This window comes from Lolium perenne, chromosome 4 (assembly GCF_019359855.2).
Source record: "Lolium perenne isolate Kyuss_39 chromosome 4, Kyuss_2.0, whole genome shotgun sequence".
Lineage (NCBI taxonomy): Eukaryota > Viridiplantae > Streptophyta > Magnoliopsida > Poales > Poaceae > Lolium > Lolium perenne.
The window spans coordinates 163,051,603-163,069,550 of NC_067247.2; the positions used below are offsets into that span (position 1 = coordinate 163,051,603).

The 17,948-nt window shown below is 42.7% G+C and overlaps 2 protein-coding genes across 2 annotated transcripts; both read left to right on the forward strand.

The window, feature by feature from the left end:
- The first annotated feature begins 6,258 nt into the window (after positions 1-6,258).
- Positions 6,259-6,900, forward strand: LOC127347349 (uncharacterized). The gene is made up of 2 exons (XM_051373542.1): positions 6,259-6,420; positions 6,544-6,900. The coding sequence occupies exons 1-2, from the start codon at positions 6,259-6,261 to the stop codon at positions 6,898-6,900; spliced, it is 519 nt and encodes a 172-aa protein (XP_051229502.1).
- A 3,775-nt stretch (positions 6,901-10,675) lies between these two features.
- Positions 10,676-11,642, forward strand: LOC127294384 (RING-H2 finger protein ATL74-like). The gene has a single exon (XM_051324188.2). The coding sequence runs from the start codon at positions 10,856-10,858 to the stop codon at positions 11,405-11,407; it is 552 nt and encodes a 183-aa protein (XP_051180148.1). The 5' UTR covers positions 10,676-10,855; the 3' UTR covers positions 11,408-11,642.
- Positions 11,643-17,948: the final 6,306 nt, after the last annotated feature.

Below are 17,948 nucleotides of genomic sequence, written 5' to 3' on the forward strand. Positions count from 1 at the left end.
CGCAACCGAACAGCCCAGCTTGCATCAAGAGTTTGAACAGTTCAGACTTGAACTTGTTAGTGAAGGATTCCTAGCCAGCATAGAATTGCAACCCACCTTGGTTAGTCAGATCAAGGAAGCCCAGAAGGACAACGCTAGCATTGACGGAATCAAGAAACAGATAGCCGCAGGAAAGGCCCCCGGATTCACCGTAGACGAAGCAGGAGTTCTTTGGTACAAAGAACGTCTCTGCGTACCATCGGACTCTGACTTGAAACAAGTCATCCTGCAAGAAGCCCATGACACCCTTTATTCAATCCACCCCGGAGGTACCAAGATGTACCAAGACCTGAAGGAGCAATTCTGGTGGCACGGAATGAAGAGAGAAATCGGCAGCTACATCGCCAAGTGTGATATCTGTCAGAGAGTCAAGGCAGAACATCAACGACCCGCTGGACTGTTACAGCCACTCCAGATTCCAGAATGGAAATGGGACTCCGTACGAATGGACTTTATCACCGGACTGCCCAAGTCCAGCAAAGGCAATGATTCAATATGGGTAGTTGTTGATAGATTGACCAAAGTCGCCCATTTCATCGCCGTCAAAACCACTTACCAAGGCCCAAAGTTAGCTGAACTATACATCTCCAGAATAGTCGCCCTGCACGGAACCCCCAAATCGATAGTGTCAGATAGAGGATCACAGTTCACCTCAAGATTCTGGCAGAAAGTGCACGAAGGACTAGGAACCCATCTGAATTTCAGCACCGCCTATCACCCTCAGACCGACGGACAGACTGAGAGAGTCAACCAGATACTGGAAGACATGCTGAGAGCATGCGTACTGGAATACGGATCCAAGTGGGAAGACTGCTTACCTTACGCAGAATTCTCTTACAACAATAGCTACCAAGCCAGCCTACAGATGGCCCCCTTTGAAGCCTTGTACGGAAGGAAATGCCGTACCCCCCCTGAACTGGTCGGAAGTCGGAGAAAGCCAAGTTTTTGGCCCAGATGTTCTTCGTGAAGCCGAAGAGAAAGTCCACAAGATTCGCGAGTACCTCAAGACGGCACAATCTAGACAGAAGAGCTACGCCGACAAGAGACGTCGGGAGATGACCTTTGAGATCGGAGACTTCGTCTATCTCAAGGTATCCCCCTTGAAAGGAATGCAGAGATTCCAGCTGAAAGGAAAGCTCGCACCCCGATATGTCGGACCTTTCAAAGTCCTTAGCCGCCGAGGTGAAGTATCTTATCAACTGGAGTTGCCTGAAGATATGTCGGCTGTACATGACGTGTTTCATATCTCACTCCTCCGGAAGTGCCTTGAAGTCCCGGAGAAGATCGAAGTGTTCAAGAACATCGATCACCGATCTGTGGATATCAACAAGGATCTGACTTACCGTGAAGTGCCGATTCGCATCCTGGAGGAAGCTTACCGAACCACCCACACCTGAAGCATCAAGTTTCTGAAGATACAATGGAGCAATCATACCGAGGATGAAGCCACATGGGAACGCGAAGACTTCATGAAGAAGGAGTACCCAGATCTCTTTAGTACCTAACTTTCTTTTCGATCTCGGGACGAGATCTTTTGTAAGGGGGAAGAGTTTGTAACATCCCAAATTTCTATAAAAAGAAAGTTAGAGAATTCCAGAGAGCAAAATTTCAAACAAACAAAAACTTTTTAAATTGCATATAGTGTCATGCATAGGACTTGTGCATTTGAGTGATATGCCATGATAAGTGTTATTATTTGTTTGTGCTACACTCTAAAACTCTAATGTGATCATATGAAGATCACCAACCAAATAAAACAAAGAGGAAGAAAATCCATTAAATGAAAAACCATAAAAACCCTCACATATGCCCTATGGCATTTTTATACATTTTGACCCTAGACCAATTTGGTCTTCACCATTAGTTGAATAATGCTACTAAACACTTATTACAACTTTTGGAATCAAAGAATCACAATTCAAATAATTTTCAAATGCAAAACTAGCTCACATATGATAATGGTCAAAACTGAAATTTATAGCCTGATCACTACTTTGAGCCATTGCCATTCAATTTTCTCAAACCAAATCTTGCTAACTCTTTGCACCATTTCAAAGTCAACATCAAGGTGAACAACTTTTGTAAAGATCACCATGCCAAAATCATTCTTGATCAAGAGCTATGCTCATCCAAAGATTCAACTTTTTAACATACTCAACAATCTCCAACTTAGCCAATTTTGCAAATTTTTGAATTCTACAATTCCACCACCACCTCTAATCATCTCTGGTCAAATACAACTTATCTAAACACACACTTTTCAAATTGATCAACCATTTGAATTAAATCAAATTTGGACAAATTCATCAATTTCCAAATATGACACTATTACACACTATTTGATATAGTGATTCTACTCCACCTAATCTACCCCAACCTACACAATTTGGTCCCCTGGTCCCCTTAAGCCATTTCAATGCCCAATAGAAACCTAGGGAGAGAGAGAGAGCAAGGCTAGACATGGCCATGCCGGCCATGTCGCCCAACCCGACGATCTCCCCTCTCTCCCATTGCTTCTCTGCCCTGGCCACTGCGCCACAGCTCGCCACCGCATCGCCTAGCACCGCCTAGCATCGCCGTTGCCGAGGAGGATGACGACACTGGCCGGACAACGTGCGCCCAGAACGCGCTCACCATGCCGATGACGTCGCGCATGCACGTGCATGGACGCGCTCTGGCCACCTCTCGCGCCACCACCCTGCACTCGCCCTGGCCCTGCTCGAGAGCCGTTGAGCATCACCTCGCCACCTGGACGCCGCCAGACATCACCTTGACCAGACCCTGGACCGCCGCCGCCGTGAACGGAGAAGAAGATCCCGCCACTGCCGCGACATGCCTGGAAGCAACGCGACCCAACCAAGCCTCCCCCGACCAAGCTGTCGCTGCCATTAGCCTCGCCTGGACACGTAGAGCACTGCCGCCACCTCGCCTAGCTTGACCACTCGCCGGAATCGCCGTGCCATGGTCGACCACCACCCTGCCCCGCAGCACCCATGCGCTGCTATAAAAGGAGACCTCCCCTGGATGATCCAAGCACACCACCGCACTCCCCACCTCTCACAGCTTCTCAACCACCTCACCACTCACCTGATTCACGCCGGAGCAAGGCCAATCGAGAGCTCGCCGCCGCGGAAGCTCTGCAGCAATCGCCGGCGAACCAGTCCACCTCAGGCGACGCCACCTGTACCTGGAACTTCGCCGTCGTCCACATCTACCCCGAGCACACTGCCATCCCTAGCTGGAGCTCTGGTTAGCCCTCCGACCCCCTACCGCCGCCGCCAGAGCGTCGGGTTCTCGTCGGAGACGACGATGAACTCGAGCCATTCGATCTGACTCTAATCCTACGTCTCTGGTTGATCTGTACCGATTCGGGTTTAAAGAGCCGCTGACATGCGGGACCCGCTGTCAGGCAGCCCGCGCGTCACTGGACCGTGGCTGGGCTGGCTTGGGCCGTTTAATTTAAATCTGGCCTAGTTAGTTTTTCCCGCCGGCCTTTTAATTCAAACTGGATTTAAACAAATTCAAATAATTTCAATACTGCCTCCACTTTGAAAATCCATAGATTTAAATTGGCTCAACCAAATTTAATGAACTTTATATGGTTGGAAAGCTAGTGAAATTATCTACAACATGCCACTGGTCCCATGACCAGATTCCTTGTAGATTTAATTTGATAAAAATAACAAGGCAGGGACTTTTCCCTATTCAAATAATTATTAAAAATCAACCAAAATAGACATTAAGTTAATTCCAACTCTAATAGCTCACATGTGACTTACACTAATTGTTTATGCAATAAAATGGTGTGGTCATTTTGCATGATCATGCCCTAGTTAAATTAATGGATAATATGGCTAGTTTAACTAGTTGATATTGTCCAAAACTATTAAAGTAAATTATGTGGAGTCTTATACTTCATTTAAACTTGTCTCACATGAATTCATGGGATGTTTGGACCCCTGGTCCAAACTCTTTTATATGAATTACTTGAGATTTAAATCATATGTAGTGTTATTAAATGATATGAGGTGATCTACCTCAATTAAATCATTTTCTCAAATGATGAAGATGAACATTTGACTTAGGTCAATATAAGTTCATCTATGATTGTTTGAGAAATTAAATCTTAAGAAGATTTCAATGAGAGGAAATTATTTCTCAAGAACCCTATGGAAACTATCATTTACATATTAAATACAAAGAAGTGAATTCTATTTAAATAACACAACCCATGCACCCTAGTTAAATTATTTGTGTGCATAGAATAGTTTGTGTGTTTATATGTGATATATGGAATAGCCATTGAATTAGTGAGTAATTATACTCGTATTCAAATTTAGACGCTAGCACCGGAGAGTACACCGAAGAAGAAGGTTGCTACCAAGAGGAGGAGGAGGAACAGTTTGAGAACTACCAAGGCAAGCTAATATTCTTGCAAAGTGCAAAGCCCCTTGGGGCAAGGCACCATGAATCTTACCTTTTCTTACATAAGCCTATCCCAAGTTTATACTTTACAAGTTTTACCTGTTGTTTTCCAAGAGTTACTTTTATAGTTAACTTTGGTCAAAGTAAAGGATGGTTACTAGAGTAGTGAAGTAGACTCAATCAAGCAAAGCAAGATAGCACCCCTCATGATTTAGAGCTAGTGCTAATGAAATAAAACTTGACTACTCTAGCTGGGAACAATGTGAATTGAAATGAATTTGAAACCTTGTAATGATGAAGCATTCCATTGAATGATTTTTTAAGGGGAATATGACCAAGAGAAGAGGGTGATTTTTGATAAACATGATGTTGGTTTGAATGCGATACCTTTCCAATTATTAAGTACCCCCACAATACCTGATTATGGGTAGGGCTTAACTGGAAGTTTATGCATCTTAGTATGGGTTCCCTCTGAACACACGTCATAGGGGTTACGCTTGAGGCTGCCTCCGTTGTTGAGAAATGATGTGAAATTGAGGTGAATTGTACGGCCAAGCCCTGTGCAGTTCCCAGGTTGACAGTTGGTCTTCACTGGGAGGCCAAGCTCATGGGGAGAGGTGCTCATACTAGGATTCGTAAGTGAAAGGTTATGGTTGATGATCCGCGTACTGTGTTACGATGATTCGGGGTAATCCCGATGGATGAAATCAAATGTTGTGGCACAAGTGTGCAACCTCTGCAGAGTGTAAACCTATTCGAATAGCCGCGTCCACGGTTACGGATGATTGGAAAGGCCATACAGTTTCCGATGTCATATCTTTGAAAAATGATGTTGAAAGATGATGGTGAAATGACTTGTGGTGGATTGAATTGAAATCACCACTTGAATGGTGGGAATGACACTAATGTTCCCACTTGAGTTAGTTAGCACTTGAAATAAGCTTTTCTCAAATACTTGTGAACTAAAACTAGCTTTATGCAAATAAAATAGAGCTTAGCAAACCATACTAGAAATGTCTAGCACTTACATTAGTATTAGTTTGCGAGTACTTAAAGTACTCACGGCTTTGTCCCTGGCTATTCAAATGGCCAGAGTATGAAGATGAACAAGAAGATAACCAGCAGGACGCCTACGACAACTAGGAGTCTTCCGACGTCAAGCGTTGGCCTGTGGACTAGAGAGTCCTTGTATCTTACGCTTCCGCTATGAACTTGTGTTTGTTCGTTGATCGATAGATCAACTATTCGTGTAATATGGATCATGTGATTCCAAATATGTAAGACTTATGGTTTGTAATGAATGATGACTGTGATACTTAACTATTATGCCTCGCAACAACAATATTCATGGGATTGCGATGTATGACATAATAGGCATCCGGACTTAAAAATCCGGGTGTTGACAGTTTGAGGCTCCAACCGGGACAAAAGGGTCTAAGGCCTTTTGCGGCCTGCTGGCAGCCCTTCTGTTCCGGTTGGAGACACGAGCTGGGACATAAAGTACAACCATTTGTTCCCGCGCGGAAACCGATTCGTCTCGCCATTACTGCACACGGAAAACAGAGAACGATCGAAGTTGCATCACCGCCAGAAGTTGCATCGCCGTCAGCGCCATTTGGCTGGCCTTTTCACCTCCCTCCCATATATAAATGCCTTGTTCTTCCTCAGATCTCCATAGCCACGAAAATTGCACCATTAGCCACATCTCTCTCCCAAAAAAAGAGCCCGGCCGGCGCCGGCCTCTCTCTCCCGCGCCCCAGCCGGCCCTCTCTCGAGTCTCTCATGGATCCAGAAATGGTGAAGCTCGTGCACGCCCTCGACTTCCCTCGATCTGAAGTCTACTACGATGTCATCAAAAAGATGAATTTCAAGGTCACGTACACCCTCCGTGCGAAGAGGGTGGAGAGGTGGATCTGCGCCGTCAAGAGGGATATCCTCGACGCCGCGAAAATCAAGGTTAGATTTTCCATGGCTTTTGTTAACAAATATGTAGCAAAGAAGCATTTTCTTAGAAGGTGTTTAAAATTTGGAGATATCATAAATCATCCAAAATCCCAATGGAATTTTTTTTGCTTGAAGGTCGTGGGCTTCGACTGCGAGTTCACCGACCCTCGCGAGGGTAGAGCTAATCAATGCGCCGCCGTCCTTCAACTCTCCGTCGCACAAGAGACTTTGGTCTTCCATATTGTTCATGCTGATGAAGTGCCACAACTTCTCATCGATTTCCTTGCGGACAAGAACATCAGATTCTGTGGCGCGGCAATCCACAATGATGTGAATATGTTGCATACCTACGGAATTATTGGTATTCCGTCTGCGATCAACCTCCATCAGATCCTCCGGAACCCCGTCCCAAATAAGCAGACTCTGGGTTTCTATTATTTGGAAAATCATTATATTGGGACGGGTCTCGAGCAGAAGAAGTTTAATAAGTAGCACAAGCCGCAGAAGACCACCAAGGAATTAGCAGAAGAAGAGGCACTGATTTTTTGATGGGGAGATTTTCCCTTGAGCCATAAGCAACTGCAGTATGCCACTTTCGACGCTCGCCTCGGCTTCGAGCAGGGTAGAAGGCATTTCCAGGCACTTGGCTACAATAGCCAGTTGGATCGCCTCGAACTTATAATTATGAGTAGATGCATGGTGGCATGGTGTGTGATGTCGTGTGTGCCTTCTACTTATGAACATATGAATCATCACGATAAATATATTAAATCTTTCTATTATTTTGTTATTTAAATTCCTCACATTTTTCTAATAATAATGGACATATTATTTGTCTAAATGTGAATTACAAATTCAAAGATATTAACTATGCCATATTATATGAATAATGGATATGTTATTTAAATTCCTACCCTACCTAAAAACCTCAGAATGATCTCATATTTTATGGGTACGTAGGTTATGAAAAGTTGTACTAGTGGTTAAAATTTCAGCTCAATCGGAGTTAAAGAAAAAATGAAAAATGAAACAGTGAGCAGATTTGAGCAATTCCTTAGACCCGATCCGTTTCCACCCCTACTTGTATCCCAGGTTATTCAAACTTGTGCAGATAGTCTCTGGCTTTCTTACATCATGGAATTAGGGCCGTAAATTATTGACCCAAATCATCATGACTGGCTCACACGAACCCCGTCATATCCATGCAAGAAACAATATGCCCTCAAATCTTAGAAACACATAATTGGCAACGCTGACTCGATGGCTTCAACTTTCTTCCATTTTTCCAATAGTTATGCATATATTATTTGTCCACTTGCGGTTTAAAGATTTAAAGATATTAATTATTTGGCCATATTATATGAATAATGCATATATTATTTAATAATAATAATAAATGAATAAAAACAAAATTATTTCATATTCAAATTCCTCACAATTTCTAATAGTTATGCATATATTATTTGTCCACTTGCGGTTTAAAGATTTAAAGATATTAATTATTTGGTCATATTATATGAATAATGCATATACTATTTGATAATAATATTAATAAATGAACAAAATAAAATTATTTCATATTCAAATTCCTCACATTTTTCTAATAGTTATGCATATATTATTTGTCCATTTGCGGTTTAAAGATTTAAAAATATTCAAATTCCTCACATTGGAATGCTATATTATTATCTTATGCTAGTATTTACAACAAGGTACAACCACATTCGCAGGAGCGCAGCAGGAAAGAACCGCGGAGTTAAGCGTGCTGAGGGTGGAGTAGTGTAAGGATGGGTGACCGACCGGTAATTGACCAAGTCTAGAATTTGAGTATAGATTAAGTGTAATTAGTGTTAACAATGGTCCAAGAGAGAGAGAGAGTAACGAGTCAAATAAAATGAAAAATGAAAATGAAAAAAGATAATTGAAAAAATAAAAATAAAACCTTTTGTCCCGATTGTGCTTACGAGCCGGGACAAAAGTTCCTCCATCCCAAACCTATGCATCGCAGCCACGTGGTGGACAATATGTCCCGGCTGATAAGCGGGCCGGGATAAAATGTTGGTCCTTTTGTCCCGCCTCCGTTGTCCGGTTGGTCAGCCGGGACAAAAGCCTCTCACTGGCCGGGACAATAGGCATGTTCTCCACTGGTGGAGAGGGAAGATAAGTTAAGCATCAAGTTATGACTTGTTCATTAAGGATGTGTGGTGTGTTCATTCACCTTTATTTACAAGTCTTATTCTACCCTTCCTAACATATAAATTTTCCGAAGGTTAATTATTTCAAAGTTTTAACACTTAGATAAAAAAAAGCTAGTCCTAAATCATCCGCCCAAGTGAAACTTCAATCACTTTGACAAGTTATATCAAAAAATTCTAAATTTTCTTAGATTTTACACGCATGAAAGCAATGCACACCTCTAAACCTGGGATATTACAATATCATACGCCTCCCGACAAGGCCGAGACTAGCCCATCATCATCAGTCAGAACTAGAGACGGAGGACAAAGATGCACAACCAAGCTACCGAGTCCAATGGACAGTGCCTCGCATGTTTGCAACAACCATAGACAAAACAAGAGCCAACGATTCAAGAGAGCAAGAGACAAACAAACTAGAATTCGATCTAGCTGACCGGCTCGAAAAATCGTGGGAGACTGACCTCACTAAATCAACGATGATTCGGAAGCTAGTTTAACCTTGCTGGAGGGAGAAGAAACCAACAAATCAATACACACAAACTACCTTCCAAACACAAAGATAAAACTAGATTCACCACTCCAAAAGAGCATCGACCACACGAATTCATGTCCTCCTTAACACCACCCACGGCGTGGATAAGGAGTGGGTAAACCTTATTCTTCTTCCACACTATACCTCCATCGCCACCATGGCGCCTCTGTAAGTTCACCAAACTCTAAATTTAAGAACCTAACTACAACGTCGGGCGTTGACCGCATGTCCAAGGTCCCCATCCTGTTCCACTACTAGAGCGTCAAGCATATGAAGCAAGAAACCCATTGAATTGCCCGCTAGGGAGTTAGGTGACGAAGTCAAATACGATCTAAACCAGCTATGACGACTGTTGTGTCTTCACGTGGATATAATTTTCTCTTCTTCTTATTTTTCCGCTAAAGAGAACAAAATATAAAATTGAAACTTTAAGTTCCAACATGAAATTAGTGGTACAAAGTGTAGAATCATTTTTGGTCCACCACAAAACGATTTTACAAATAGACAATTGGCTAAATAGAGTTAGAATACTTGTAGGGTCTTCTGCTTTATGTTGGTTGATATGGAATCGTAGTAGATTAAGAGATGTCTAGCTATTATAGGATTATTATTATTTTCAGACGGTTGATTTTTGTATCGATCTTATGCGACCCTTGAATTATAATAACTTGATTCACAAACTTCGTAATAAATTAGGTTGTGTTCATCAATTGATGTAGAGTCCGAGGTTTTACCCTCAGTTTCGAAAGAAGAAGAAACATCACCCAGGAAGCTCTATAACGTTGGAGTGTCGTTAGCCGCAGCTAACTTTATGTTGCATTGATCTCGATAAAACTCGATGGTCGAGTCACAAACTTTGTAATAAATTAGGTTATGTTCATCAATTGATGCAGAGTTCGAGGTTTTACCCTCAGTTTCGAAAGAAGAAGAAACAACACCCAGGAAGCTCTATAATGTTGGAGTGTCGTTAGCCGTAGCTAACTTTATGTTGCGTTGATCTCGATGAAACTCGATGGTCGAGATAGGAAATGCTTGTGCATTGGATGTTAGCCGCAGCTAGCTTTCTCAACTAATTGTGCATGAGTGGCCGAATAATTAGGAGGAAACGAAACAAGGAAAGTAGGTCCAACTGCTTCCTTTCTTGGATGCACGTTTTGGCAAAGAATCGAAACGATCCCCTTTTACACCGACCGCGTGTACGCTAACTGCGAAATTAGCGCTCCTGGAGAGTGTTTTTAGCATGGTTTCGTTCTGATCGACGTGCCTCACACTAGAACACTAATTCTCTTCAGTGACAGATGTCATAAACGTTACCAGCGATTCATCTGTGAAGCTGCGATAGTCACTCATGCATGCTAGGTGAATCTGTGATAAGCAAAGTCCAACAGATCGAGGAACTCTTTTGATTTCCTAATGTGTTGGGCTTAGCATCTCTTACACGAAAAGTATAATTATATACTCCTACGTATTGTAATAAAGAAACTCGCGAGGTTGCACACACAGAACTTTCACTTTCACTTTCGCAGCTGCGCCACGGAAAAGAAAAGGAAAGGGAGAAGATGTCTCGATTCCGATGTACACACGACCAAATCCCAGACAAAACCACTCTCTCTTGATTTCTTCCTGAAAACACCACACACACACATTACACCCATCCACCAGGCAGAAGCTAGCTAGTTCAGCTTGTAGCCTTGTACGTACGTAACTTACGTGCACCATGCGGCAGCTCAGAGATGGCGGGGAGGCCACGCCGCTGGTCACCCCCGCTGCGGCGGCGGCTGCGGTGGGTGGAGGCGCCGGCGGTACCCTGACGTCGCCGAGCGCCGCGGGGAGCAACGCCAGCTTCGACGCCAATATGGTGATCATCCTGGCCGCGCTGCTCTGCGTCCTCATCTGCGCGCTCGGCCTCAACTCCGTCATCCGCTGCGTGCTCCACTGCGGCCGTCGCCTCGCACCGTCAACGGTGGCGAGGGCCACGACGGCCACGTCGTTACACGCTCAGCAGACAGGTCTGAAGAGGAAGGCCCTGAGGAAGATACCCGTGGAGGTGTACGGCGGCGCCAGCGCCCTCACGGCCACGGCCACGGAGTGCGCCATCTGCCTCGGCGAGTTTGCTGATGGCGAGAAGGTGCGCGTGCTCCCGCGGTGCCACCACGGCTTCCACGTCCGCTGCATCGACATGTGGCTCGCCACGCACACCTCCTGCCCCAACTGCCGGGCCTCGCTCGCAGAGGACGGCGCCGCCGTCACCGCCGCTGGAGGGAGATAGCGCCGGACCTGGCACGGGTTTGTCATTTCCTGTAGATAGAGGGACTAAAGTAAAACGTTACATTGCTGCTTTGCTTCCTAAAAAGTATTGTTGTCGTTTGGTGCGCTTTTTTGTTTTTGTATGGTGGTACACGTAAATTAGTTCCACATTTTGCGATGATACAAGGGCCTTGATGCAAATTGTTTCTTGTGTCCTTGTCATTTTGGGTAGCAGAATATGAGATATTTTGTCATCATTCTTCTTTCATTTATATATACTTTAGAAAGATTATTCGATCCTCTATTTTTTGTGTTCTAAGATGAGTAGGATTGGGCCGCTCTTTTGTTTGCTCAACAGCCAAGACTTCCACAATGGACAAATGTCTTTTTCTCAAATGGTGTTGCCTAGTGATATCTTCGATCCTATTATCTCCTCGTTCTCAAATGAGTAGTAGTTGTAGCTCTACTCCTATCCATAATAAAAATGATGTTTTTTCATTTAATACATACTGAGTTTTTTATGTTGGAAAGAACTATAAAGTATCGATGGCCGTTAACAATTGAATATAAATTTGCAAATAATGAAAAATACATGTACTTAAATAGCTTTCATTCTATTTATTTGATTTCTAGTGTACATGAAGTACACAACATTAGGGATTTCTGTGGCCGCCAGTAATGAAGATAAATCTCCCGTATAGGCGCACTCTTTATTCGTGGGCCTCCAATTTAACGGTTGGAGAAGCCAGGTCTCCCCAACCGGTGAGCTAAAAGAGCATCTCCACCGGCGCTCCCAATAAAAGCGCCGGCATGTTTTGGAGCCCCATAAAAGCGCCGGCACTCCCGAAAGGATCCCTATGTTAAGGGCTTCGATTGGGAGTGCCGGCACCAAATTTTTGCTCAAAACATGCTAGCCGACCGCCGTATGGGGGGGGGGGGGGGGGGGCGCCGGTGTGGGAACCACATCCCAAAATAGAGGATGCAATGTCGGCGCCTCCCATACGGCAGCGCCGGCGCCCCTGCCGGCGACAATTTGGGGGCTGCCGGTGGAGATGCTCTAAGGCCTTGTACACCATGATACAAATTTGCAGTACCCAGAACCGGTGTGCCCTTTTCTTGAAAATTTGAAATTTGAAATTTTAAGTATCAAAAAATCGAAATAAAAATCGGAAATACGTATACATGGTCTATATATCCGTGTGAAGTTTCAGTAAAAACTCGTTATGTTTTGGGCTATAGAATTTTTTTCTTACATTACTGAGTTATATGCAAGTATTTTTGTCATAAGTTTGTCTATTTTATATTTCCCAAATACTATGTATCTTTAATCTAACTTTTTGGCATACGATATTGATGTATATATCTAGCTATATATTTTTGGCAGATTTTTTAGATAACCAAAAGTGCGAATATCAAAATCTTCAAAAATAAGGCTCACTGGTATTCAAGAGTACCGATTAGTTTTCGCAGCTATGATACTCTTAAAAAAAGCTTATTGTAGCATCTCAACTAGTGATCTCATTATATTTTCTACAAATATTCAAAAAGTGCATTTCAAATTACATATGAGTTCGCAAATTTTCATCAACAGTATTCCCATATTTACATGTTGAGTCATACTATCATTCTTTTTTTAGGAGAAACTGTAGATCTTTTAAGTCCGTGAGATTAACTAGACAAAATATGATTATGAAGTACTAGCTAGTAATGCACCTGCTTGTTATTACATGCCAGCTGTTTTTCTCTAAAATTTATAGATAACCAGGCATTTGCATTATTGGTTGATGCTGCCAGTCTTTGTTTACACAAAACACAGTTATATTTATTACATGATTTTAATTTAATGTCTTACATAGTGAAAAATGGATACAAAATCATACCAAAGAAATTGAAAATACATGACGCACATATACATGTGAGAACGTTTTTTGGAATTTTGAATCACGTAATCGTCATTTTGCATTTTAAAATGGTAAAAACATTGGAGCTTCAGAACCGAAAACAATTATTATTGTGTTAAACAAAAGCATGCTTAGACCACTCTATAAGAGATAAGCAGAAACCTGCTGGGTCAAACTATTAATAAGTGAATCTCTAAAATTAGCAGAAAGAGAAGGCTCTAAAAGAGCTGCGCAAGATGCCACGCCGAAATGCGGCAAATATTTAACCATCTTTTCTCTCCCGAAGTATCATCATTTTGTTCTTGAAGAAGTTCTCTTGTCGTTTTCGGGCCCTAGGCAGAGACAAGTTGGAGCCAATGGCAAGTAGCAACCAGTACAACCTTTGAGCACAATGGATATTGGAACAGATTCCTACTTCCACTTCTTATCATCTTGAGTTTTCATCAATAGTTAAAGTTCAAATGTGGTATGGTCTTTCCGTTGCTCATGAGCACTTTTGTGCTAGCTAGTGTCAATAGGGTCTGAAGTATCTTGTCCTTGTACCACTTCAAAGGTTGGTAGAACCGTAGAAACTACTAGTATACAGTACCGTCTCTTCCTGTGAGCGTGAGAACACTAATAAAAACGGAACACTCGTGTCTCTACATTTTCTAGGAATTTTTTTTATCGCTGTGATATCTCGTAACGGAATACAATTGTCAAGGGTGAATGCGAGAATAGAATCTGTAAAACCTTTTAAAGAGAAACACACACGTAGAAATTCGGATAGATGTAGTGCTTAGAATGGCCCAGTTCTGACACGGCCCTATCATGCATTCCTCGTGGAAACATGTTGGCGGTGGTGTAGGACTGGTCGACTGGATAGGCCCAAATGGCACCTTTTAGCGACCCTTCTTGGGTTTACCGGTAAGGATAGCAATGGGCAGGGTATGTTAGGGTAGAGCAAATCATACCCATACCCGTATAGCTAATGGGTACAAACTTCTACCTATTTTCATATCCATGGGTATAAAACTTTACTCATACCCATACCCGACGGATACCTGTATCCATTGGGTATGTGGTGGGTAAGATAAATTGTACACAAGTTAATCATAATTTTACATTTATCAATAATAAATTTGATTAAAAAATTAATTATCTCAACTCAATAACAGATAGTTGAGTACATAACAATTAACATAATATAAAAGTCACATTCTCATATTCTAACTCATAAGTCAACAAAAATATACTTTTTACGTAAGATCTGAAAATAAACGGGCAGTGAATGGGTAATCCGTGGGTATGAGGCTATACCCGTGCCCTTCCCATGACTTAACGGGCAGAATATGTGTACTACTCATGGGCATGAAAGTGTACCCATACCCTATCCATGCGGGTACGGTACCCGCGGATACCCGTACCCGTGGGTAAAATTGTCATCCTTATTTACCGGTATCAGACATATTGATATATATATTCCCTCTCTTTCATAATTAATTATTGTCTTAATAGTGGTGTTGGAAGATTCCATTTCTTTAGGTATGGTCTTTCAGATTTTGCTTCGCTATATCGATTTCGGATATTTTCTCATGGTTGCCCCGAGGAGTCTCCTCACAATATGTGTAACGGCTGCTATGTCCTCGACACTGGTGATTCATCCTCTCGGCTCCTCAACGACGTTGACCATGTTGTTCGGTTATTTTTTTTCATGGTATTTTGGTGTTGGTACTCTTGCTGATGTTTATTGACTACTTTAATATTTTTGTGCACGTGTATGGAGCCTTGATATTGTGGCCCAAATTAAAATTATGGAAGAATCTTCGTTGATATTCACAGGTCTACGATTTCGTATCTATTTTTGGTTGCCTTCAGATAAGTACAAGATTGTGTCATTAAAGAAGAAAGAGTTTGAAGACCTAGAAGATTTAGTCGTTTCTTTTAGATTTTGTTTTGTAATCATTGGAGACGGGTCGTGTATCTCTACTGTGTACTATTTGTTGCTATGAATACATGTGGTATTGATTGTCAAAAAAAAACTTGTCATAATTTTAGTTTAAACTTGAAGTGATTATCAAAAAATAAAATATATATCATTGGTACGTTTTCGCCATCGTAGGTTGTGGTAAGTAAGCAACATGAGTTGTACATTGCAATTAATGGGACATATTAGCTCAACTTGGGAGATTTGTGTTGTAATTTAAAATAAGAGGTCATGAAGGAGATGTAACATCCCAAATTTCAAATTTTAAACATCATGCATTGCATGCATAAGCGTCATATCATCATTTCATATTAGGGGAAAAATCAAAGTTCATTTTTAAACCACAAAGCTAAAATGCACTAATAGCCACATAGGCATGTACGCCAATTTTGAATTTTCCAAAAATTCTATTTTATTATAAAAGTGGTTCCATCTTGAAGCCCTTTTCACAAGGAATCCACACATATTTTATTTGTATTTTTATGATTATTTTTTTGTGCCCCAAAAGGCTTTGCAAATCAAGAAAACAGAAAAAGAAAACAAAAAGGAGAACGGCCCGCCCCGCTCGTTCCCCTCGGCCCCCTATAAATCCCACACCCTCCTCCTTTTCCCCATGCATCCGCACCCCTACGCCGCCAGGCTGCCGCGCAATTGCTCGCCAGAGCCGCCGCTCCGCCGCCACCTCCATCTGCTCACCACGGCCGCCTCGACCCAAACCACACCGCGCCATTGCCTCCACCCGAAGCTCCTCGCCGCGCCGCACCCCATCCTCCTCACCACCGTCGCCGGATACCACCGGAGAGCCACCCCCGAAGCCGTCCGATCCACCGCCGGCGAGCCATCCATCGCCGCCATCACGTCACCTCCACCTCGGCGCCTAGTCAGCACCGCATAAGTACCCCTGTTTTCTCTTATTTTGTTTTCCCTTTTGTGTCTTTAGATCTTGATCCGCGTAACAGAGGTATCAACCAGTAGGATAGCGCCATGTGTCTGTGACACCCTAGGTTTCTTTTAAATAGAGAATTCGATAGTCCGCGATTTGTAAAATTCATAACAGGAGCTCTGTATGTCCAAAAATTACAAATCATATATCGTTGGAATCCTAAAAAGATAAGGAACATTGTGGAACAATAAAATGTGAATCTGACGGAAGTTTAAAAATCATTCAAATTTAAATGCCCAACTTGAGTATCCGGGCTATAAAATAAAATCGATAATCCCAAATTGAGTAAATCTTTTTTGCATTAGCTTTATAAATCATCTAGCCTGCAGAGATGTCCCTGAAATAATATTTTATTGTTTATAAAATATTAATTGCGCATATTTATCAAATACCTTTATTTTAATCATATACTCCCTCTGTCCCAAAATGTAAGGGATGTATGGCACCATGCTTATGGTGCATTGTTACTTGATTGTAGATTGTGATTGTGCCGACTGCAATGTGTGTGCTTGTGAAGATTGTACTAACTCTTCACCTCATCCAGGCAAGTGACACACCAATCACAAATGTCCTAGTTTTTATCTATGCGACGTAGTAATTTTTGTAGTATACATGTGTAGGGTTTTATGCTTACTATGCAATCCCAGTAGTCTAGCTACCCCCTCTTGGCTGCTTTGTCGCCATTAAATTTAGTTGTTTCCCAGCTGTGCTATGAAATGATTGTGTTAGAGCATCTCCAGTCGCGTCCCCCAAATGACGTTTGGGGGACGTCGGACAAGAAATGGGGAAAATCGCGTTTCAGTCGCGTCCCCCAAAGCTAAATAGCGCCCCATTTTATGTCCGGCGTCCCTGGTACATAGAGTCTCTACCGGGGACGCCGGACGCATGCATGCAGCCCCTACTCCCCACATGTCATTCTCTTTTCCCACACTTTCTCTTACCTACTTTTCCCACATGGAGTGGTCCCCTCTATTAAAAATCATGCATCCGGACGCTGTTTGAGGGACGCGGCTGGAAAGGGCCTCTTTTTTGTACAGATTTTTCGTCTTTTTTGTCCAGCGCGGTCCTAAACGTCCCCCAAATCATTTATGCCGGACGTTTTTTGAGGGACGCGACTGGAAATGCTCTTAGCGAGTTATGAAAAACAACTAAGTTTAGTGAACTACCTGGGTGGAATTGGTATTGCGTGGTTTATGTTGAGTGGTTGCAACGGGGTCATGTCTATTAACCGTCGTGTGTATCGCACTTGTGGACGGCCACCCAGGAACAAAAGGATTGTAGACTACCTTGCTAATTAGTTACCATATAGCGACATGCTAATATGGGCTCTGGCTCGACGGAGTATGTTGTGAGAACCCGGATCCTACGTGACAGATGATGTAGGGGAATGTAGGTTGGTACAGGTCCGTAGAGAAAGGTCTGGGGGATCACTTCGGAAAAGTCTCATCCTAGTCAACATCTATCCATTTGTGCAAAATGTGCATCGTGGAAGAAGATCAGACTAGGTCATGTGGGTAAATTTGTACAACATATGCAGAGTGTTAAATCTAAGTACTTTGTCGTGTCCCCCGTTACGGACAATCTAAGCGAACTGACAAGGATCCTATTCTAAAATCTCCTCATCCCAACATGTTAAATAAAATTTGATGGGTGAACAGGGGTTATGACAATTGGTGCAAGTGACTATCGGCTAGTAGGTCCCGTGTCATGTCTATGGTCTGAGTCTACAGGGGTAGATCGCCCAAACCAAGTT